The sequence below is a fragment of the Anabrus simplex genome, chromosome 7 (assembly GCF_040414725.1).
Source record: "Anabrus simplex isolate iqAnaSimp1 chromosome 7, ASM4041472v1, whole genome shotgun sequence".
In the NCBI taxonomy this organism is placed as follows: Eukaryota; Metazoa; Arthropoda; class Insecta; order Orthoptera; family Tettigoniidae; genus Anabrus; species Anabrus simplex.
Window position 1 is genome coordinate 335,468,858 of NC_090271.1, and position 25,452 is coordinate 335,494,309.

The window sequence follows — 25,452 nt, forward strand, 5'->3', positions numbered from 1 at the left end:
TTATATAGAATTACATTTCCGATGATTTATGATTTATGTCTCATACAGTTTTACCATATCGACTATGATAACAGAATTCATGAATTTAGACTTCTGGTGCTTAGCCCATATCAACGCCGAGCACCGCTTACATGGAAATAGTGTTCAGTGTGTTAACTGGTGATGTCTTAAGGTGAAAAACTGCTTGGTCATCGGTCCACATCGACAAGGAAAATAGTAAAAATGATTATAAAAAATGTGAAAAATCTTAGAGGAACGATCACTTGAAGAATAAGACCAGAGGCAGTCATGAAGGTCATCAGATGCCCTAACATCACAGAGTTGGAAGAAAACTAAATGTGAAGGCCTACAATATTGAAAGTTCATAAATAAAACTGATCAACAATAACCATTGTTGTGATTCTGCTGCCACTCATGTCCGATAGATGGGATTACTGCTGTGTCCCGAGTAAAACATCCTGGCTGAATATTGGTGGAAAGTAGCTGGGGAGCTTTTCCTGTCAATGCTGGGTGCTGCAGCTGGTATGGAACTGAGGCCAAGATTCATTTATAGCAAGAGGCATTAAGGATTGGAATAAAAACATTTAAACTCTTTAGGCCTTCATCCAACTGATGAGCCCTTTGCTATACCGGGGCAAAACACTAGCAATTTCACAATTGAAAGGGCCTAAAGATTTTAAATGTTTTTAATATTTCCAATCAACGAAATTAAATTATGGTTTCCTCCTGGAAACTTAATTTTTGATATAAAGGACTGGAATAATTTACCAAGTGAAATATTTGGTAAATTTCAATTTCGTTGAAATCATGAAAACTCTAGGGAATCTGCCAGCTGTGTGACAGCCCTAAGCAGATCAGTGGCAGCTGATGATTGTCTGTGATGGCAGCATATAGTGGATTTTTGCAGTGTTCCTCTTGGTTTTAGGTGAAGGTTTCACGAGTTCTGTGGCATTCTTCATGAATATGATGTGTGTTATACGGTACGTCGTGACAAATATCGTTGATGCACGTACACTCACTCAGTATGCGAGTGAAACCATAAAACTTCAGCGACGGTCAAATACCAGTTAAGAGGCTTTTTAAGTAAAAAACAAATAGTCCCAATGTATTCTTGTGAAAACCATGACTGTACTGTCACGAAGCGTCGCCGCGTGAAACTGTAAGTATTACATTGTTTAAAATCTGCTATAGATTAAGTTATGATGGTGTCGTCACTGCCGTGGAAGTATGTGCGAGCGTGTGGTTGAAAGTATTCTTGAAAGATCTTTCTCAGGCAGACCTTTCCACGAAAAACGCAGCCTTATAAAATGGCAATGTTGACTTTAGAGAGTGTAGTGGGGCTACGATTGTTTATATTTCTTCTTCTTCTGCATCTGTTTACCCTCCAGGGTCGGGTTTTCCCTCGGACTCAGCGAGGGATCCCACCTCTACCGCCTCAACGGCAGTATCCCGGAGCTTCAGACTCTGGGTCGGGGATACAACTGAGGATGATGACCAGTACCTCGCCCAGGCGGCCTCACCTGCTATGCTGAACAGGGGTCTTGCAGGGGGGAATGGGAAGATTGGAAGGGATAGACAAGAAAGGAAACGGCCGTGGCTTTAAGGCAGATATCATTCCGGCATTTGCCTGGAGGAGAAGTGGGAAACCACAGAAAACCACTTCCAGGATGGCCGAGGTGGGAATCGAACCCACCTCTACTAGTTGACTTCCCGAGGCTGAGTGGACCCCGTTTCAGCCCTCGTACCATTTTTCAAATATCGTGGCAGAGCCGGGAATCGAACCCCGGCCTCCGGGGGTGGCAGCTGTTCATACTAACCGCTACACCACAGAAGCGGACCTTGTTTATGTTTAAAAAAAACCTTTTTGTAGCTGGGGTAGTGAATATGTTCACCGCACGCCAATGATTCTCTTCTCGTCCTACCATTTTCAGCTAAGCAGCTCACTTTCTCATATACTTCCCACCTGTTATCGCGAAAAGGAGCGGTAAAGGCGTGCTCGGTTCGCCCGGAAGGACGTGGGTTCGAATCCCCTTCAGGAAGTCGAAAAATTTAAGAAACGAGATTTCCACTTCTGGAGGTGTACATGGCTCTGAGGTTCACTCAGCCTACACCAAAAATGAGTACCAGGTCAATTCCTGGGGGCAAAGGCGGCCGGGCGTAGAGCTAACCACTCTACCCCAGCAAGTGCCGAGGTTACGTATAGTGGAAGCCTCCAAGGGGTACTTTACTTCGTTATCGCGAAAGGCTTTTGCAATAAGGCCGCGAATTGGGTGATGGACAGTAGTCCGCAGCAATGTTCAAATTACAAAAGCAAATAAATAAATAAATAAATAAATAAATAAATAAATAAATAAATAAATAAATAAATAAATAAATAAATAAATAAATAAATCATTTAAAGTGATATTTGATGGTAGATGTATGCATTTGCATTGACAAAATCCATAAAAATCATAGAGATTTGTGGTGGAATTTTAGTTTCAAATGAAAATTAACCATGCATACACTAATTATAATGTGTGTACTCTAACTAAAACATTGTGGGATGGTTGCATGATGGACATTGTAGAGAAAATTATCTCTCAGAAAAATGGTAAAAAATAAACAAAGAATTAAAACTTGTAACAACTTTTAATAGACATTGCTACTTTTTTGGTATACAAATAAATGGAAACATGGTAATAAATACAGAAAGGTAGAGAGGAGAAGGGCACTAGAGACGGATGCCGGGATTGGTAGAGGCTACGTATTGCAGCAGCTCGTCACTGTCCTCGCAGACGAAGGGCTTCTCATGGTAGCAAGCGACGTCGTGCCATGCAATGCCATCGTTGTACACGTTGTTGAGGACAGCCATGCAAGATTCGTTGGTCCCATTGATATCGAACTCAGCATTGTCAGGCTGACGGAATTTCTTATGACCTGTTTGACTCCAAGGGTTGAAGTTAAATCCTGATGGTACCTGGTTGGTGGGGGCCATCTTCTGACGAGTTGCAGACCAGAACCAACCATAAACACTCTTGGGTTCAAGATCACGGCGGTTTTCGCAGCCCTTGAAGTCGCACAAGCGGCCACTGGTCCAGATGTAGGGAACATCCTCTGTAAAGTATAGAATATTTTAGAGGCGAGCACAGGTTTAATAGTACATTGATTGTTCTGCGATTTCTTAGAGACTCGTATATGTAGGTTTTCCAACTAAACAAAGGAAAATTAATTGTGATTAACAGTATAAAGGCAATAGTGATCATGTCTAAAGAAATGAAAGAATGTTTGATGATGATGATGATGATGATGGTTGTTGTTGTTGTTGTTTTGAAGAGCCAAGCATTGAGCTCGTAGGTTACTGCATGCTGCAATATGCTGCATGTTCCTCCTTGTGGCTTCTAGAGTTATTGATCAATTAGATGTACAATAGACGTTTTCTGCAGCAGTACAATCCATGTTTCAAAACAAAGAGAGCATATGTTCTCGTTTGACTAACAGGTTGCAGTATTTGTGCCGTGCTGGGTAACTGCTTAGTTTGACACAGGCAGCCTAAGTGAGTTAAAAGAAGAACAAATACAATCAATAGTTCTTCATAGGGGATTTGGAGTTACGACCCTGCCTCTAGTTTATTACACCTATGAGCTATCCTAAATTCAGTTCTGAGCTGAGTAGCTCGGATGATAGGGTCCAATGTGACACGTTTGATTCTGGCTCAGTCCTGTGCTATTTGAAGGTGCTCAAATATTTCAGCCTCGTGGCGGTAGATTTACTGGCACGTAAGAGAACTCCTTCGGGACAAAATTCAGGCACTTTGACCTGACCTTGCACGTAAAACAAATAACGTTATTATTCATTTTTTCATAAAATTGAATCAGTTTGTGGAACATGTTGATATGGTGCCGTCAAGGGAACGAAGTACATCATAAGATTCTAGAACAAGAAGAGGCTGTTGATGCTCATGAAATGGGAGACCTACTGAGAGATCGACATAGGAACAAAGCGCCTGACTGGCTCAGCATGGCGAGGTTATTCCAGAGAAATGCCGTCGATTTTGGACAGATTGTTGTTATACCTATTCCCAAGAAAGCAGGTGCTGGCAAGTGTGAGAACTACCGTACTATTAATTTAGTATCTCACGCTTACAAAATGTTAATACCTATTATTTAATCTAGTATTTATTAGATCTACTTGTGTAATGAACACCAAATTTATTGATTCTAATTTCATGAAAATATGCTTTACGTATAAACCGTCCGTTTGTTGAGCTCTTCTTCACAAGACATTACTCGTTTACTGCTCTGTTCTTTGTATGATTTTTAATTAGTACTTTTGAATGTGAAAAATGAAAACCTACAACCTGTTTTCCAGTCATTGACCGGGTCAGGGATGTAATGAATGAAACATATATAGGCTGTTATTACAATGGGGTCGCCACTCCCAAGGTGATTTATTAATGAGTGATAAATGCTATGAAATGAGAATGAAGAGTCTTGCTGGAATGAAGGATGACAGGGAAAACCGGAGTACCCGGAGAAAAACCTGTCCCGCCTCCGCTTTGTCCAGCACAAATCTCACATGGAGTGACCGGGATTTGAAACACAGTATCCAGCGGTGAGAGGCCGACGCGCTGCCGTCTGAGCCACGGAGAGTTACTTTTGAATGTATTCGTTTTCAAAAATGTTAAATCAGATAAAGTTAAAAACCTACTGATATCGAAATGTCATCAGACAGGAGGAAAAGGTTTGGTTGAGATCTTGTGTTGCAGTTTAAATATATGACATTAGTTCACTTTAATTTGTGAAGATCTGTCCATAAACACTTTTACGCCTTAACTATTTCCAGTATTATTTGTTGCATGCAGGAAACAGAATTTCCAAATTCTAAAAATCATGAAATAAGGCAATAGTTTGAACTACTGGAAGTTATTTACAGCCAGAATTTTCGAAATACCTACCGAACTGTGTAAATAAGCTATTTATTACTGATTCCATTGCTTCAGTAAAGCTTAACTCAACTCGGTGACTCTAAGGATATAGCAACTAGTTTACCACTTTGGATGAGCCGGAAGATCATGTTGTTCTCTTCTTGAGTCTCCATGGACACCAGATCCATACAATGCTCTCGGCAGATGTTACGGCAGTCTAACCAGTCCAGACGAGAACTGCGGTACTGCGGCTGATGGCCACTGAAGAAATAATTGCGCCCACGGAACTGCCACTCCTTTGGTCCTGCAAACAGCATCAGGTATTGGTGTATCACATACAGATTTGATTAGAAGCGAGTGCAACTAAAACATACATTGTGACATAATAAAGATAACAGGAAGATTGCCATTTTTATGATGCTTATTGTTTAAAGGGCCTAACATCTGAGGTCATCGGCCCTCCTGTCATTTTAAAGTGACGAGAATGCTAAGGGAATTATCAGAAAACGAACATGTTTTCTCGAAAAACTCTCTACTCTTTACTAAAGGAAACTATTTTGATAGCAATATTTCTTTTGTTTGATTTTGCAGCCATTGAATTTTCAGTTGTAGTCAAGTAAATAATTTGGGCCTTAGTCTGATAGGATTTCTCGTTAGTTTCACATTAATAGTAGGAGATTAATCACTCCCAATATCTTATTTGCTTGTTGTTAAAGGGGCCTAACATCTAGGTAAATGACGTACTCCCAACATCTAGGGCATATTGTGTAGACTATTGCATGTCTGAGTATGAAGACCAAACCTTTAGGTGAAGCAGTATTGAATACTACAACCGATTATAAATGATTCGGCCGAGCCTGTTTATTTTTATGAGTTATTTTTCAATTTTTAATTCCTATTATGCACAAGAAAATAATTTTGTCTTAATGATTATGCAGTAGTGATTAATTAATATATCTGTTAACACATTAGGATTATATTTAAAATATACACAGTGCAATATTTAACCCTTTGGATCCCAAAAGTCGACGAAATGAAAAAGAAAATGTGCGCGTTTTGCATGTTGTAATTGTTGACCTTGCAGTTAAGGTTGCATAGCTGTGAGCTTGCATTCAGGAGATGGTGGGTTCGAATCCTACCGCCCGCAGCCCTGAAAACGGTTTTTTGTAGTTTCTCATTTTCACACCAGGTTGTACCTTAATGAAGGTCACACCAGGCTAAGTAGCTCAGCCAGTAGAGCGCTGGCCTTCTGACTCCGAGCACCTGGCTCAGTCCGGTGGTATTTGAAAGTGCTCAAATATGTCAGCCTCGTGTCGGTAGATTTACTGCCACATAAAATAACTCCCGCGGGACTACATTTCGGCACGTCGGTGTCTCCTAAAAACGGTAAAAGTAGTGGGACGTAAAGAAAATAACATTAATTACAGTATTTATTTTGCCAGATTGGTTTAAATATCACATTAAAAGAAAGAAGGGAGGTAACAGGAAGGCGGTCGGTCGAATCTTCGTAAAGCGTCCCACTAAACTACGTACATACATCAGGAGGAAACAACCAACGGCGTCTACAAGGAAATCTGATAATAATAATAATAATAATAATAATAATAATAATAATAATAATAATAATAATAATAATAATAATAATAATAATAATGGCGTGGGGCCTGGTGCAGGTATAGGCGACCTATGCGTACGTGAGAGTGGGACCCTACCTAAGGTGAAGTCTAATGCTGAAGACGTCACAAACACCCAGTCCCCGAGCCATACAAATTAACTAATGAAAGTAAAAATCCCCGACCAGACCGGAAATTGAACCCGGGACCCCTTGAACCATAGGCCAGAATAGGAGTCGGAGATGGAAATATGATGAGGCATATCGTCATAAATTCCAAATTGCTCCCGTGTGAAGCCGTCTGATAGACATTCTGAGAGACTGTGCCCCTGCTATTTATGCACACTTTCATACACAACCGTGGAGCGGGTGAGTGTACCTTGGCGTTAAAGAAGTTCATCCGTACCTCCTTCAAGCCTAAGAATTCGCATTCTGCAAGTGATCATACGCTGTCCATCTCCCTACTATTAGCTGCCGTCCTCGAAGGCCCAGCTTCGATTCCAGGTACCAACAGAAATTTAATGTTAACAAGAGGGCTGGTACGTGGTGGATGTGGCCAAAAAGAGCGTCCGGGCGATAATACGATTTTACATTTTTTATCATAAGCTGCGGGAGCTACATATTTTTGTGGAATACGAACCACGGGTTGTCGTTTTTCATTTCAAACATTTTACTTCCATTAGCCTGGGTTCGAGTCACGGCCTCCTTTGTGAGGAACTAGCTATCGCGCTTAAACATAGAACAGCGAGTAAATAAATGACCGTGGAAGAATTGGTCATAATAATAATAATAATAATAATAATAATAATAATAATAATAATAATAATAATAATAATAATAATAAATTTTTTTATTGCGCACAATGTGCATAGAGGTTCACAATTAGATAAAACAGCGTGGCGTCTAATGCGCTCTGCATAAGTGTTAGTCCTTAATAAATTCACTAATCGAACAGGACCTCGAGGAACACTTCTGGATATGATATCTTTCACATACTTGGTCACATAGCCTACACACACGGTTTATGTGTGGAATCCGTGCACAGCCAATCTCGTAACTATGTGTCTCGTTTGGTAGCCCGTTTCCATCCATTTCCGATACGTCATGGCCTCCGTTGAGTAGAAGTCTTCCCAAATGTCCCTCTTTTTTTCTCTAAGTTTATGCAACAGGTTATCGTATGCTGCGCCTCCTGGTAAACAAGATTGTATCTCAGGTCCTCAATCAGGAAAGTTTCTCTCGCGAGTTCATATACAAGCGGAGATTTTGTAGTCTTTGATACACTCAGGACTCGCTTCAGATATAATTTCGACGAAGTTAGTATAGAAACCTGATATCTCCCGAATTCAAACTTACAGCTAAACGACCTGTAGCACGTAGCCAGCTTACTCGGTCATGAGATTGTATAACCAGTGAGAGAAATCGAAAAATGTAATGTAAAGGGGATGGTTGAATGATAATAACACTGGAGACGAGGTGAAATACGAAGCTTGTATCTTTTATTTTCCTTTCTTGAATATCTGTTAGTTTGCTTGTGGGAGTCTGTAGTTATTACATGAGTTCTCTAAGCCTACTTACATGGAGTGAAGTGATTAATACGTTCACGTATTTTTGAATGAATTGCTATTACACACCTGATAATAAATGTGGAATACTAGTGTAGATTATTTTGACTATCGAATAGTACAACAAATTCTAAGTCCTATTTTACTAAACCCTTTCAAACCCAGTGTCCATTATGAAGTGCATAACTTTTGGTTCCTGTTCTAATATTACATCTCAATTTACAACTTATTGAAGGGCTTGTTCGTATTCATGGAATCGTCCGCGTCTGCTTTTTATAACACAGTGCTATACGAGTACATAAAGTGAAAGAGTAAATTAACAAGAGATTGCACCAGGCGAGACAAGCCCGACCTCATGAGTTTATAAAGATACACATATCTTAGATGATGTAAGTTACTTTCTTTACATCATACTGTCAAAAATGTTATGTTTATATCACATCTTGTACGTGAAAGTGGACATGAAGGAAATTTAATCAAAAGTTGAGAAAATACTTTCTTTAAGAATGGTATTCTTTTCGAGTCCTCTCAGAAGAGCAAATGTTATAAATCAATAATTTTTCTTCGTTATGCGAAAGAATTCAGGTGTAAAAGGGTTAAGTCCGTATTGACAAGTATGTCTTATGGATGGAGCTCATCTGAAAATTTGCGATACACAATGTGTGACGCGATGTTACGTAGCAACCGTGCAGGCTGTGATGTGAAGGATGGCCATGACTGAGAGACATATAGACGGCTCTTTTATCAAAGAGGCCACATCTCATCAAACTCTAGAGAACTGCTTTTTTATTCATAGACCTGGGGTAAGTTCCCCGCTTCCGATGCGCTGAATCCCACGCTTATGGACCTTAAATTCCATGTAGATGTCTCCCGAAAGGTATTCATTGTATATAAATAAATAAATAAATAAATAAATAAATAAATAAATAAATAAATAAATAAATAAATAAATAAATAAATAAATAAATAAATAAATAAATAAATACATTTAACATTAGGCAGGCAAAATAGATCTCAAAGTATCAATTGAAAAAACGAAATGTAGGACCAATATTAAGAACAGTCCATTTAAGATAAAAACAATACAGGGTGATGTTCAAAAGGTTGGAGTTTTCAAATATTTAGGAAAGTGGTAGATATGAAGAACAACGAAAACAGGGTGTGGAGGCGAAATTAATGAAAATGAAGGCAGCATTCATGACGAGTCGAGACATACAATAGGAGAGCATTATCAAGGGGAGCTACGATCTGACACTACCAGACAATTGTAAGACCAGAAGTTTTATACGAATCAGAAACACTGAGCTTGAGAAATAAAACCTCAAAACGATAACTGGATAATCTAGGACGAAGGACAGGGAGAAAGATCTTAGGATCCATTAAAAAGGAAGCAACGTGCAAGCTCAGAAAAATGAAGAAGAGCATAACAACGAGGGCAAAGAACGTGGAGGCTGACGTTCTCCGTATGTCTGACGAAACAGAGCCTAGCACAAGTAAAGGTAAATCGAGATGGCACCAAGGGGTGGCTGACGATTTGAGGGTGAGCGGGATACGTGAACAAGATGTCCTAGACAGACACGTCCTTAAACAACAACTCCAGGATCGGCGGGTACCTGAAGATGAGGTCAAACCAGCGAAACGTTTTCCTGGTCAGAGGACAGAAAAACCGCTCACATTAAGAGATTTTTTTCGTGTGGCTATTTCTAGCCGAGTGCAGCCCTTGTAAGGCAGACCCTCCGATGAGGGTGGGCGTTATCTGCCATGTGTAGGTAACTGCGTGTTATTGTGGTGGAGGATAGTGTATGTGTGCTGTGTGAGTTGCAGCACAAACACCCGGCCCCCGGGCCATTGCAATTAACCAATGAAGGTTAAAATCCCCGACCCGACCGGGAATCGAACGCGGGGCCCTCTGAACCGAAGGCCAGTACGCTGACCATTCAGCCAACGAGTCGGACATTAAGAGAATGAAGGACATGTGGGCAAGGATACGTAAACATGGTCGAATGAGGCCTAACATATTCGTTATCAATTTGACTTCCATTTATTGAAAGACATACTTACGATTATTTGACGAGTGTTTTCTCACGTATGTTGTTCGAGAATGGAGAACTGTCATGTCACGTATTGGGCTGGCGATGTCACAGGTCATGCTGTTGAGGACAGGCACGTTGCGAATTACTCAATAGCATCCATTGCCTCATCACAGTCGTCTTCTCGCATTGCTCCATCATATTCCTACTCTGTCTAATCGCCATTAATTACGCCAATAACTTACGGGAAGGATGGAGAAACTTCTCATAGTCGTCTGTTGCAAAAACTACAACATAAGCTCCTATTTTCGGCGTGTCAGACAATTCCGTGCTAATTTCATCAGTATTCTTCACTGTCTAACGCTTCCCGTATCAGAGCAGATGTCGAGCCATTGCGGGTCGTTCTGCGCTCACTAATATCTCTCCACCGAGCAAGCGGCGGTGAGGTGTGGGCCACGCCTTCCCGAGATAGTGGATTCGAATATCTTATTTCAGTTTGAATTTAGTGTAACCATGCTATTTCAGAAAGAAATCATCAAGTAGTCTTCTAACCAGAAAATCACCCGACTTCTACGGCTTCAAGTTAAACCTCATATTAGTCAGTCGGACTGTGATATGCGGCCTGACGTGGCAGCTGCGGGGTAGCCGCGATGCCGACGAGAGGAAAAGATCGAAAACATGTGAAGAGTTAGTGTTGAGTTGCTGATTATAAATGTCCTTTTAACCTGTAACATAACACGTATACCACCGCCATTTGCTGTGGAGCAGGCACACCAAGGACGCCGTGACGTACTTTGTCCTGGGCCGGTGTGCTGCTGTACACACGCACTTTTCTCTATCACCTTGGGATACTTAAAATAAAAGTAGTTTCGTTCATTTCATATTGCAGGTAAAATTAAAAAAATAATGTTGGTTCACATTTGAATAGATTTCACTTAATTTAATGTGATGTGAATAATAAGCATCCTTATTGCATAAATAATTTATCTCCCTCAAAATAATTACGGATTTAAATAAATACAAGATCATTTACATATTACTGTGGAGAAAGAGATGGGAAGACGAGAACTTGTGTATAAAGATACGTGTTTAAAATATTAAATTATATTGATCATACATCAGTAACATAAATATTTTATTTTACATACATTCAAAAGACACATCGTAAAGTTTCTCTTAACAAGCCATTAATGAATAAGTGGATTTCGTGAATAACCAATAAACAAGAGTTAAATTTGATTGAGAGTCATGTAATGGAAAACTTAAGTTAATAAAATATAATAAGACGTTGTAAAGATGAATAAAGAAAGTCGTGGTCTCGTTGCGGGCACACTCCCAACGGAGATGACCTGAACATACGAGTTGGCCGTGCAGTTAGGTTCGGAAGCTGTGAGATTGTTTTAAGGGAGATAGTGGGTTTGAACTCTAGTATCGGCAGCTCTGAAAGTGGTCACACCACCCAAATGCTAGGGTTGTGCACGGCTGTTTACTTCCCTGTCTGTGTCGGTGGGACGTTAAGAAAATTGTAAAAAAATTAAAACATTAAAAATTTCCTGTCAATCTTAAAGTTCTGACAGTACCGGAAATCGAACGCGCACCATCCAGGATGGCAGCTAATAGTTATGTATTGTTATTTTACATATTCAATTTCAATTGTTTTGACTCCATAAAAGCTGGCACCTTCTTGTCCCAATTCGAGCTGCCTATCATCCAACCACAGCACGGTTCAGTTTGTTGTAGGCTATCGCTATTCTAACTGATATGGCTCTTATATCTCCTTTAACGACAACTTATAAACACTGGAAGTTAGTGTTTTGGTACTAAACCACTCCATTACTCGCAACGAAGTCTTATCAGTCACGGAAGAGAATACTTGTGAATGGTAACCTCGGGAAGAGGACACTCGACAGAGATCCTCGAGGATCCCATACACTGTACGGAGACTGAGCCCCGCACCTTGCATCACGTGCTTGTGGGAATCGGCACGCGAGACGTCACACTGCATTGACTTCTAGCATTGAGGCCACCTTGCTTCCTCGACGATAACAACAACAACAACAACACTCTGGCGCAACAGCCCCGAAGGTCCATCGACTACCAAGCGACCGCTGCTCAGCCCAGAGGCCTGCAGATAATGAGGTGTCGTGTGGTCAGCACGGCGAATCCTCTCAACCGTTATTCTTGGCTTTGTAGACCGCTTCTGAATTGTAATCACGTAGGCTGAGTAGACCTCGAACCAACCCTCTGATCCAGGTAAAAATCGCTGACCTGGCTGGAAATCGAACCAGGAACTTGCGGATAAGAGCTAGGCATGCTATCCCTACACTGCCGTGGCACTTGCATATCTGTACCTAACGTACACACAGCACAATGAACTCCGAGCTCATGGGTGTTCCAAGAATTCGTGAGCCGAGTGCTCCTGACTCGCGTTTAAAGGTTGCTACGGACATGTACTGTACATTTTATGTATGAATGTTCTACTAATCGCTAATAGGTTGTTGAACAACCACAAGCATAGGGTTAGCAGGGAAGTTTCTAACAAATGCCATCATCGCGAATATCTCCGATATTATTCCTCGTACGGTAAAACGCTTGGAACATAAAAGATAAAACATTAAATTTTGCACAACTTTTATTATGTACAGATTTTATATATAACCGATAATAGCAGAGAAATTTGACATTTCCCACTCTAACCCTTTTACTAGTGCTACATCACTGTATATTAATCAAAGAATGGGGTATAGAATATCGCTGAACTTACATATCGAGTTTCAAGAAATTATTTTTAGTCGTTTTCCCATGATGTACCGACAATCAATCAATCAATCAATCAATCAATCAATCAATCAATCAATCAATCAATCAATCAATCAATCAATCAATCAATCAATCAATCAATCAATCAATCAATCAATCAATCAATCAATCAATCAATCAATCAATCAATCAATCAATCAATCAATCAATCAATCAATCAAACCTAAACGCAAACAGACCTGCAAACAAACAAATAAACAAGCAAACAAACAAACAAACAAACAAACACACTTGAACTGAATCTATTTTCGACCTTTGTACACCTGTCTGGGAAAGAATACGAAGTATGAGGCAAAACATGTGAAGTGCACAGACAACATTGTGATTTTAGGTTCGAGTATTCGCACTCATTTACAAATGTAAGGGTTACATTAGACAGTAATTAACCCATCTGTCACTTTGCAGACAAACTTACACACTGAGACTGCAAAAATAGCCTTCATTGACTTATCGACGCTATTAATTCTTTTAAACCCGAGTGAGTTGGCCGTGCGGCTAGAGTCGGACAGCTGTGATATTGCATCCGGGAGACAGTGGGTTCGAATCCCACAGTCTGAAACCCAGAAGATGGTTTTCCGTCGTTTCCCATTTTCACACCAGGTATCTTAATTAAGGTCACGGTCGCTACCATCCCATCCGCCCGTCGCCGAAACCCTTCGACGTGTTAGTGCGACGTTCAACTAATAGAAAAAAAGTGAAAACCGAGCCTAATTATCAATAGCTTCTTACTAAGGTGACCGTAGTTCAAATCCCGTCCAATATACTGTATGTGAGTTTTTGAAATGAAATAAACATGCCCTCGTGGTTTGGATTCCACGTAAAACCGCGAGCTACTTTCATTTAGAACGTTTTCCGCACAGTTCTAGGACAAGTGTTCGGCACTCCATGTACGGCAGCATGTCCATAATATGGAAACGAACTCAAGACTTCTGTGATAACAGTAAATAAATACTTAATAGTCCTACTCTGTAGTGTAGTGATTAGCTGCCACCCCCGGAGGCCCGAGCTCTATCCCTGGCTCTGGCACGAAATTTGAAAAGTGGAACGAGGGCTAGAACGGGGTCCACTCAGCCTCGAGAGGTCAACTGAAAAGAGGGGTGTTCGATTCCTACCTGAGCAATCCTCGAAGTGGTTTCCCGTGGTTTCCCACTTCTCTTCCAGGCAAATGCCGGGATGGTACCTAACTTAAGACAACGGCCGCTTCCTTACCTCTTCCTTGTCTATATCTCCTATCTTCCCATTACCTCATAAGGCCCCTGTTCAGCATAGTAGGTGAGGCCCCACCTCGGCGAGGTACTGGTCCTCCTTCCCAGTTTTATAACCCAACCGAAAGTCTGACGCTCCAGGACACTGCCCTTGAAGCGGTAGAGATGGGATCCCTCGCTGAGTCTGAGCGATAAACCAAACTTGGAGGGTAAACGGATTGAGAAAGGAAGAAATACTTCCGAGTGAATTTTATCTGTTCATCACTGTTCAAAAAACTAAAATTAAACCGTTTATAACAGTTCCTATTCCCACATGTAACCACACATGTTACGACAGAACCCGTCCTCAAGGCTGTATAACCAGCAATACGGAAGATCAATAGACTGCAAGAGGTGCCAGGGGCACACCCAAAGCTGAATGTTGACACTTCCGCATCTCTGCTAATAAATGCTAAAGGTCTTCCTTGTCAAGCACATCACCTGCCCAAACAGACTGATACCAGCGTCTCACGCTATCGTTTCATCTTACAGCGAATGTGTGGGCGTTCAACAAGAAAAGGCAGCGATAGCTTCAAGGATGAGTGAGAGGAGGAACAATGCCTGCAATTAGCATTTCAACTTCTCTGGGCGATCTGATACTAACTTCCTGTATTCAGAGGAAACGAAGAACACTGTATGTTTCGTAACCACCGGGCGAGTTGGCCGTGCGGTTAGAGGCGCGCAGCATCCGGGAGATAGTGGGTTCGAGCCCCATTCTCGCCAGCCCTGAATATGGGTTTCCGTGGTTTCCCATTTTCACACCAGGCTGTACCTTTATTAAGGCCACGGTCGATTCCTTCCCACTTCTAGGCGTTACCAATCCCATCGCCGCCACTAGAGCTATCTGTGTCAGTGCGACGTAAAGCAAATTGTAAAAAATGTTTCGTAACTGTGATAATAATAATAATAATAATAATAATAATAATAATAATAATAATAATAATAATAATAATAATAATAATAATAATAATGTGAATTTTAACGAGCGGCGGAAGGTCCGGATGGGGCTGGGATGATTGAGCGCAGATGTTTACGATGTTACGTTGCTGATAACATACAGGAGGGTGGCCAAAAGGCACGGGAAGCGGTGTCCCATTAGAAAATGACTCCTGAGCGTTGCGGCGTAGCTGAGTAGTCGGTCACACACAATAGTGTCTGAAGATGGCAACACGTCGCGAGTTAACCGATTTTGAACGTGGGGTGATCATCGGCGCACGGGAAGACCACTGGTGTTTTGGGCACGAACATGCCGGATAGATTACTCCTCACTCCTTTCTCTTCATACAGGAAGCTGAGAGACACATATTGTACTTCAATAGTGGCGTTCATGCCGGCACTTCACTCAACCCTCGTCCCTCAAGAATCAAATCAGTTTGATTTTGGAGCGATGTGCTTCTTGAGTGCTGTCCTGTGATTGGTTTCCATGGTTCATTGGCGATGTTCGCGGGCCAATACACGTCGTTGAGTTCTGTGTCGAGGTGTGAGCAAAGGCACACGAGTTGGGAGCGTAGGTTGCCTAAGTCCTGGCATTTACTTGTGTCAGGCTCCTCACTTTCATCTATCCTATCCGACCTCCCTTGGTCAACTCTTATTCTTTTTCGACCCCAACGGTATTAGAGCACTCGAGGCCCAGGGAGTCTTTCATTTTCATATCCTTCATGGCCCTTTCTTTGGCCGATACCTTCATTTGTAGAAGTGTCGGGCCCCTTCCATTTTTCTCTCTGATTAGTCTTATATAGCGGATGATTGCCTATTTGTACTTCCTCTTAAAACAATCATCACCACCACCTTTTAGCAAATATTGAAATATGTGCATCCTTCTTTTTCTAGCACCTTTTCGCACACCTGTGGGGTCGCGGGTGCGAACTGTGTCGCACATGTGAATTTGGTTCTGTTTTACGGCGGAATGCCCTTCCCGACGCCAACCATATGTGGAGGGATGTAATCACTATTGCATGTTTTTGTGGTAGTTGGTAGTGTAGTGTGTTGTGCGAATATGAAGAGGTAAGTGTTGGGACAAACACAAACCACAAGTCCTCGAGCCAGAAGAATTAATCACACACGATTAAAATCCCCGACCGGGTCGGGAATCGAACCAGGAACACTCTGAACCGAAGTGTGCATTGACATTCTTAAATTGTTGTGTAATTTCTGTGAGTCTTCACTTCCTGTTATAAATGGTGGAATTCACCGAATTTCTGCCTTCTCTTATTAATTGGACCCGCGCTGTGCCTTCTGTCAGAACTTGAAATTAAGTACAATTTGCTTGCTACCGTAAGTTCATCGTCACTGTATTTAACCATTATGTACACACATAACCACCCACATTTGCATTAAGACAAAATTAAATTTAAAGAACACAACGCGATCTTCTCGTGAATGATGCACAATCATTACTGGATGGAAAACGTTCCCTCTTTAATGAAGAGGGAGCGAGGGTCCCCACCGGTTGTGTGTGCCTGTGAATGAGCTCGGCATGTTCGTACCGTTACCAACGGACATCACGTCGCCTCCACAGAACCATACCGGGCGCTCGATGGGCTACTGTGAGTCAGATTACCGCGCAGTTGAATGTTGGTAGTCAGAAAACAATTTCTCCACGGTAAGGGGACTGCCGCACCGCATAGGCTTCACCAGTCGGCGACCAGCTCGTGTGCCTTAGCTCACACCTCGACACAGAACTGGGCCCGCGAACATCGCCAATGAACCATGGAACAGTGGCGCCATGTGGTATGGTTCAATGAATCCCGGTTCGAGTTGTCAGAGTGTGGCGTATGCCCCATGAAGCTATGAAGGGTTGTGCCCAGGAGGGAAGTGGCTCGGTTCTGGTCTGGGCGGCATTGTCATGGTCACAATTAGGCAGCATTGTCCGGCTGCAGGAAGCGCTGACAGGTGCACGTTAGCTGGACATTCTTTCAGACCATCTTCTGACTCTAGAGTACCCTGATGGAGATGCCATGTCACCGCTCTGTGGTGACACGAAGGTGGCTGGAGGAGCACTCCAGTGAAGATAGACCATGGATTGGCTCTCCAGATCCCCGTACTTGTGGGATGCTGTCGAAGCTGGTGTACGATCTAAGACCAGCTGCAAGATGCGAGGGTCCACATCCCTCCAGAACGCTTCCAACACTTTGTAGATTCGATGCCTCGCCGTATTGCAGCAGTTTTGAGGTCTCGCGAAGGAGCAACTCGTTATTAACATCACATTCCGTGTCTTCCCATGACGTGTGGCCACTCAGTGTATCTAGGCCTTTTCTGACCAACATATGCTACAAGAATTGCTCTTTGACAGAGCCATGTGTAATTGGTGAAAAGCTGTGGCCACGAATGTTAAAAGTTTCAGATCTGTGCGTGTTTATAATAATGTAATCTTCTTTACTGTAGCCTATATTTTCTCTAAATGAAATAATAAAACATGAGATTGAGTTAGTTGAAAGAAAACATGGTGTCGGATCATTCTTGTGAGTGTTGCTTATTGATGTCGTTGACAGTTTCATGTCTTGGTGCAAGAATTGCTCTTAGCCATGCCATACCAAAAAAGGCTTCCTACGTCCTGGACGTAAAATGGCTCCTTGAATTGTGTTCTCTACCTACCTTATGTACGTTGCCTAGCGACAGCGACTCTATGGATATAATCTTGGTAACAGCACGTTGGATTGTCATATCCCAATACACGTTTTCCGATAGTTTTTCGTTCATAACTCACCAACGAAAGTGAAAATGAAAATTCCGGCTTCGAAGTGCATTCGGACCCCCTTCCATCTACATATGTTCAAAATTTCAGATCTCTGTGTGCTGTAGATTTTACTGGGCATCGCGCACAGATAGACACACAGTTCCTTTTATTATTATATAGATTACGAAACATCAGGGGATGTTTTTACCCTTTGCTTTACGTCGCATCGACGCAGATAGGTCTTGTGGCGACTATGGGACAGGAAAGGGCTACGAGTAGGAAAAAAGCGGCCGTGGCCTTAATTAAGGCACAGCCCCAGCATTTTGCTGGTGTGAAAATGGGAAACTACGGACAACCATCTTCAGGGCTATCGTAGAGCGGAGCACCCTATGAGGAGTATCTGCCACCTAGGCGTCTGCTCTAAATGCAGACTTTACTTTCATTTATACCCAGATGTACTATTCCTACCCTGAATGCCAGCAGCTTCCGTACTGTCACTGCCGTTCAAGAATGACACGGCCCTGTCTTTGTGGTGTAGTGATTAGCGTGATTAGCTGCAACCCCGGAGGCCTGGGTTCGATTCCCGGCTCTTCCACGAAATTTGAAAAGTGATACGAGGGCCTGCACCGGGTACACTCAGCCTCGGAAGGTCAACTGAGTATAGGGGGGTTTGATTCCCACCTCAGTCATCCTGGAAGTGGTTTTCCGTGTTTTCCCACTTCTCAATCAATCAATCAATCAATCAATCAATCAATCAATCAATCAATCAATCAATCAATCAATCAATCAATCAATCAATCAATCAATCAATCCTGATCTGCATTTAGGGCAGTCGCCCAGGTGGCAGATTCCCTATCTGTTGTTTTCCTAGCCTTTTCCTAAATGATTTCAAAGAAATTGGAAATTTATTGAACATCTCCGTTAGTAAGTTATTCCAATCCCTAACTCCCCTTCCTATGAATGAATATTTGCCCCAGTTTGTCCTCTTGAATTCCAACTTTATCTTCATATTGTGATCTTTCCTACTTTTAAAGACACCACTCATACTTATTCGTCTACAAATGTCATTCCTCGACATCGCTCCGCTGACAGCTCGGAACACACCACTTAGCCCAGCAGTTCTTCTTCTTTCTCTCAATTCTTCCCAGCCGAAACTTTGCAACATTTTTGTAACGCTACTATTTTGTCGGAAATCACCCAGAACAAATCGAGCTGCTTTTCTTTGGATTTTTCCAGTTCTTGATTCAGGTAATCCTGGTGAGTGTCCCATACTCTAGTTGGGGTCTTACCAGAGACTTATATGCCCTCTCCTTTACATCCTTAGTACAACCACTAAACACCCTCATAACCAAATGCAGAGATCTGTACCCTTTATCTATAATCCCATTTCTGTGGTTACCCGAATGAAGATCTTTCCTTATATTAACACCTAGATACTTACAATGATCTCCAAAAGGAACTTTCACCGCATCAACGCAGTAATTATAACTGAAGAACTTTTCCTATTTGTGAAACTCACAACCTGACTTTTAAACTCGTTTATCATCATACCATTGTCCACCGTCCATCTCACAACACTATCGAGGTCACCGTGCAGCCGCTCACAATCTTGTAACTTATTTATTACTCTGTACACAATAACATCATCTGCAAACAGCCTTATCTCTGATTCCACTTCTTTACACATATCATTGATATATATATAAGAAAACATAAAGGTCCGATAATACAGCCTTGAGGAATTCCCCTCTTAATTATTACAGGGTCAGATAAAGCTTCACTCTAATTATCTGAGATCTATTTTCTAGAAATATAGCCACCCATTCAGTCACTCTTTTGTCTAGTCCAATTGCACTCATTTTTGCCAGTAGTCTCCCATGATCCTCCAGGCAAGTGCCGGAATGGTATATACCTTAAAGCCACGGCCACTTCCTTCCCTCTTCCTTGTCTGTCCCTTCCAGTCTTCCCATCCCCCATAAGGCTCCTGTAGAGCACAGCATGTGAGGCCGGCTGGGCTAGGTACTGGTCCTATTCCCAGTTGTATCCTCCGACCCAAAGTCTCACGCTCCAGGACACTGTCCTTGAGGCGGTAGAGGTGGGATCCCCAGTGAGTCCGAGGGAAAACCAACCGTGGACGGTAAACGGACTAAGAAAGAAAGAAAGAAAGAAAGAAAGAAAGAAAGAAAGAAAGAAAGAAAGAAAGAAAGAAAGAAAGAATGAGACCAGTGAAAGCTATATTTTGTTTTGGTTTGAGCCAAGAGATGGATTCCAAAATACTGTATGCATCAATAAATTGCAATAGGCGACAAAGAGAAGCAGTAATATTACATGTTCAGCATCGCAGAGGAGAGGTCTTTCGGTGATAACTGAGGCTCAAGTTCATCTCCTTGGCCTACTTGTCGGCTTGAGGGACCCCACCCAGACTCGGATGCCAGCAGGTGCCATCAATTTGTCCAAGGTAGCTTTCCTCTCCAGCGTGCACTGCATGTCATTAGGAGTCAGCTCACCTAGACGAGGTATCACATCCACTTTGCACCTCTCCGTGTCCACGTGGGGCTGCGTGCTTTCTCATTACATAATCATGCACTATATCTTCTGGTATGGGACTTCTTACTTTCCTTTTCTAGTCTCATCCTTGCCTTTGACGATATGAAAGTGACTGATGTTTGAGCGATACTATCAACACCATTCATTGCGCAGTCAGTCCCTCTGATAAATGGTGTCAAAGTGCCGTTGATAAGCTCGGTTAAAGTATGCATTTCAATGCGCTTAGCAGGTCTGCACTGGCTAGCTCGGTGAAGAAAGCAACGGGAAATACTCCCATTGCTCGCTTTCATATTGTGCCTCTTCAGTGACGCCTCGTGTATCTGTGACAGCTAATGGTGAAGCTGTCGTGGATCCAACCAACCTTCAGTCTGAGGCTGCATAGAAATCACAGTGTAGGAATATTATCTAAATATAATGTAACGCTCTTCCTAATGAATCCTCTCCTCCTACCCGGAGTAAAAGTAGTAGTCATCAGTTGATTCTGAACGAGTGCTAAACAAGTAGAAATAGTTCTACTCTTAATCTGTTTACCCTCCAGGGTTAGTTGTTTCCTGGGACTTAGCGAGGGATCCCACCTCTACTACCTCAAGGACAGTGTCCTGGGTCGGGGGAAACAACTGCGGAGGAGAACCACTACCTCACCTGCTGTGCTGAAAAAGGGCCTTGCCGGGGGATGCGAAGACCGTTAGGTACCATTCCACCATTTGCCTGGAGGAGAAGTGCGAAACCACTAGAAGATACCTGAGGAGGGAATCGAACCGCCCTCTACTCAGTTGACCTCCCGAGACTGAGTGGACCCCGTTCTAGCCCAAATACCACTTTTTCAAACTTTTTGAACCCGGGCTTCCGGGGGCGGCAGTAAATCACACTAACCAGTACACTACAGAGGCAGCGGAATGTACGTGACGTTGCGGTGCTTGTTTCACATGTCGCACCGACACAGAGAGATCTTATGGCGACGATGGGATAGGAAAGGCCTAGGAATGGGAAGGAAGTGGCGTGGCTTTAATTAAGGTACAGCCCCAGCATTTACCTAGTGTGAAAATGGGAAACCACGGGAAATCAAACATCTTTAGGGGTGTCGGCAGTGGGGTTCGAACCGACTATCTCCTGGAAGCAAGCTCACATCTGCGCGACCCTAACCGCACGGCCAAGTCACCCGGTAAGATTATGTGTGTTAGTGTGATTGAGGGGTGGGTTGAATGTGGTCTGAGTTGCGTTTATCTTGGGGATGGCATAAACAGCAAGTCTCCGAGCCAAGGGAATTAACCATTTAATGTTAAAATCCCTTAATCTGATTGGGAATCGAACCCCGGGCACCGAGGACTGAAGGCTAAGACGCTGACCTGTCAGCAACCGAGCCGGATAATCATGCAGTGAAGTTCTACTCGGATAAACTGATACAAGACCCCTAAATGGTACTAAAATATTATTCGAAATCCTAGCTCCATAGCTGAGTTGTCAGTCCTCGGAGTCCTGGGTTTAATTCCTGTCTGATTTCTGGACTCGGGACCTAGATATTTGTGATGTCCCCAACAGTTTTAGCTCCCATACAACATTGTTCTCCACCACATTAACAACCAGTTTCCCATACATAGCAGACGCTGCCCACCCTCGCCTAAGGGTCTACCTTACAACGGCTGCAAGTGGTTATGATATCTGCACGTAATTATTAATTGCTGAATATTTTAAAGAGAATCTGTGATGTTGCTTTTAAACATCATGAAATGCCACCGACCTCAGTCAGAATCGAACCTGCTATCTTGGGAATAGAACAGTGAGTGTTCCTGTCCTCGCAATCAATTGCTCTCTTTACACGCCAAGGCGGTAATTTGATTCCCATAACAACTGTAACCCGCCTCTGAGGTGTAGTGGTTAGCGCGATTAGTTGCCACCCTCAGAGGCCCGGGTTCGATTCCAGACTTTGCCACGAAATTTGAAAAGTGGTACGAGGGCTGGAACGGGGTCCACTCAGCCTCGGGAGGTCAACTGAGTAGAAATGGGTTGGATTTCCACCTTAGCCATCCTGGAAGTGGTTTTCCGTGGTTTTCCACTTTTTCTCCAGGGAAATGCCGGGGTGGTATTTAACTTAAGGCCACGGCCGCTTCCTTCTACCTTCCATGCCTGTCCCTTCAATCTTCCCATTCTCCACAAGGCCCCTGTTCAGCATAGCAGATAAGGCAGCCTGGGCGAGGTACTGGTCCTTCTTCTCAGTTGTATTCCACAACCCAAAGTCTCATGCTCCAGGACACTGTCCTTGAGACGGTAGAGGTGGGATCCCTCGCTGAGTCCGAGGGAAAAACCGACCTTGGAGGGTAAACAGATTAAGAAAGAAAGAAAGAAAGAAAGAAAGAAAGAAAGAAAGAAAGAAAGAAAGAAAGAAAGAAAGAAAACTGTCGTGAAGACGTCATCATTCTTTGGTTATTCTCCTCAAGCAATGGTTCACCTTATCACAGGCCGCCCCAAACCGTGTGTACTTCTCGTTGGCATTGCGCCATGCTAAATAAAACGAGAAGTTGCTGCAGGGGTAGGAAGGAAGAAGCAAGAAGTGGATTCTGGGCACCATCAACCACCCAGAGCGTATCAGAGCTTCCAGGAAAGAGCAACCCCTGTAGAAGGAAGCAGGTAAGCTAGAATGCTTCAGAAATGGAGAGCCGAGAACGATTACACTGAAGCGAGAGCTACCACCGGGACACAATTCGCTTTTCCCTGTGCGGAAGACTTTGAACCAACTCGACACAGAGATTTCAAAGTGCAAAAGTTTTTTAGAGCGATTATGGATGCACTCGGAAGGAGAAATCGCCCTGTGTCCCTGTGAGAAAATGCAAGACTCCCAGTATTTGCTGACTTGTGTAAATCTACGTCAAATTTTCACAAAGAAAGATCTTTTGCTAGCAATGAGGAGGCAGTTAACTTTCTTGATGGACATCGTGCACTCCGGACATGAACAGTAAAGTAAGCATTTACAGTTCAATAACCAGCGCTGTCTACTCCAAGACAAGGAATGACAAAAGACCACCCTGAACTTTACAGCTAGTTACATGAAACTTTCCACAATTCGGCATAAATCAAGCATATGGAAGACATTTTATGATAACAAAGAAGAAATGCATATTTTAATGGACTAGTTTAAACATCTTATTAATTTGCTTGCACAGTAGTTTTCCAGTGGAAATACTTTTAGCTATTTGTTAAAAAACAATCCGAGGTGCCTCTTTTCATTTGCGATGAAGCTTCTCACTGGAACAAAGTCTGAAACTGGTGTATGTTGCAGTGCGGTCGTTTTGCAGCCATATCTTCATATGCTTCTCAGGCTTAAATCGGTCAACTGGTGAGACATTTCAATGTATGAACGTAATGAACAGTAAGTGATGGCTGCTGTACACGACAGCGAGCGTAGCTGGAGAGAGAAATTATAAAGAAAAGCAACCAAAGTAGAAGGAAGAAGACATACTGTAATGAGTGCAGTTAACCACAGGGATCCGGCATACAGCCCTCTCAATAACGTCTCTGAGAACGGGTTTTACAGTCAAGAATTCCATGAAGGGCGATGGTTGAAAGAATGGGGTCACCGTGTTAGGCAGCACATCACATTAGCCACGGCACAGCGGCATGTAAATCACGGCTTGTTATGAAAGTAAAGGCCGCGGTCACTGAACGTGATCCGTGATCGTGAGGCTCACCCACGATCGAGTTACATCACTAACAGCAGACCCCACACCGTCGAGTACGTCAGAATAAAGCCTCACTTCAGTCATAATGATTTTCGAAGACAAATATAAACTGGATGTTGATGTAATACGTGAAGTTAAAACACGACAACACAATGGACAAGTCAGGGGTTCACAAATGTGATCTTAGAGATTAACTAAGAAACTGTTTTGGTTTGTTTGTCCAACCTTTATCACGTTTCCCGAGGTGAGTTGAATCTGTCGCGGCGGGTTTTTATGACAAAATGCTCTTGCTGACGTCAATCCCATCAGAGGAGTTCATGAGATAAAATGAATCACGTGATATACGATAGTAGGAAGGGAGAGAGTGAAACCCGGTGCCGGCACATAGCCTACTAAGGGGTCTGCTTAAGGCTTAAGGCTGGACAAATCACCATTAACAGCATTACATGACCTCCCTCCATATGAGCACCGCCGAGATGTTTGGAATTTAATCCAGACTTTTGGCTCGTAATCTACGTAATCTACTCTCTCGGCCAATATTCTGATGAAGAACATTTTTCAATGAACGGGACCCGAACCGGTCAACCATGGTGTCAGGTCATACAGATTTAACGGTTCAGCGATCATGGACACCAGGCGGGCTAAGAAATCAGCTGCAGGCTGTAAGCTAATTTTCTTCTTCTCCGCAAGCTTGGCTACCGCTAATGTTATTGGCTTTGCGTCCCACTAAACACTTTTACGGTATTCGGAGATGCCAATGTGCCAGAATTTTGACGCGTAGGAGTTCTTTTACGTCCCAGTAAATCTACCAACACGAGGCTGACAAATTTGAGCAGCTCTGAATACAACAGGACTGGGCCGGGATCGAACTCGCGAACTTGAGCTCAGACGGCCAGCCCTCTACCGCGTGAGCCACTCAGCCCGGTACATGCCGAGCCATTGTCGGGTAATCTTTTCCGCTCATGTCCTCGTCTTTCTACCCTTCCATGGTCGGCTGTATTTGTTATTTCGGAAAGTGTGCCATAAATATACTGTTTTCCTGTGTTTTTGTGACGGTTCCTAGCACGACGGCGTAGCTCCAGTCGGGTTCATTGACGAAGCCGTTAGTATCCAACCGGTGACGCATAAAGCGCTACCAGTAACGCATACGCCTCACCACACACCAACGAGTTTGGAACCGGAGGTCACAGTTACACACAAGAAGTTTTAATTTTAGAAATACCCTTCTTGCTATATAGATTGTGGTTCTGATATCTACAGCCAGATTCCAATTATGCGTTAACCAATATCCTGCATGTTCAGATACTCCACCATCAGACGTCACTACCAGCAAAACGAGGATGAGATAAAACCCTTCAAGCCTTTCCAGTAATTACTACCG

General features: G+C 42.9%; 1 protein-coding gene across 1 annotated transcript in view; it reads right to left on the reverse strand.

Moving 5' to 3' along the window:
• Positions 1-2,618: 2,618 nt before the first annotated feature.
• slf (C-type lectin domain-containing protein slf) overlaps positions 2,619-25,452 on the reverse strand; it is a 47,098-nt gene continuing 24,264 nt past the window's right edge. The window contains exons 3-4 of the mRNA XM_067150970.2: positions 5,031-5,210; positions 2,619-3,096 (exon numbers count right to left, since the gene is read on the reverse strand). Coding sequence (XP_067007071.1) covers positions 2,714-3,096; positions 5,031-5,210 — 563 coding nt within the window. The 3' untranslated portion in view covers positions 2,619-2,713. The remainder of the gene's footprint in view (positions 3,097-5,030; positions 5,211-25,452) is intronic.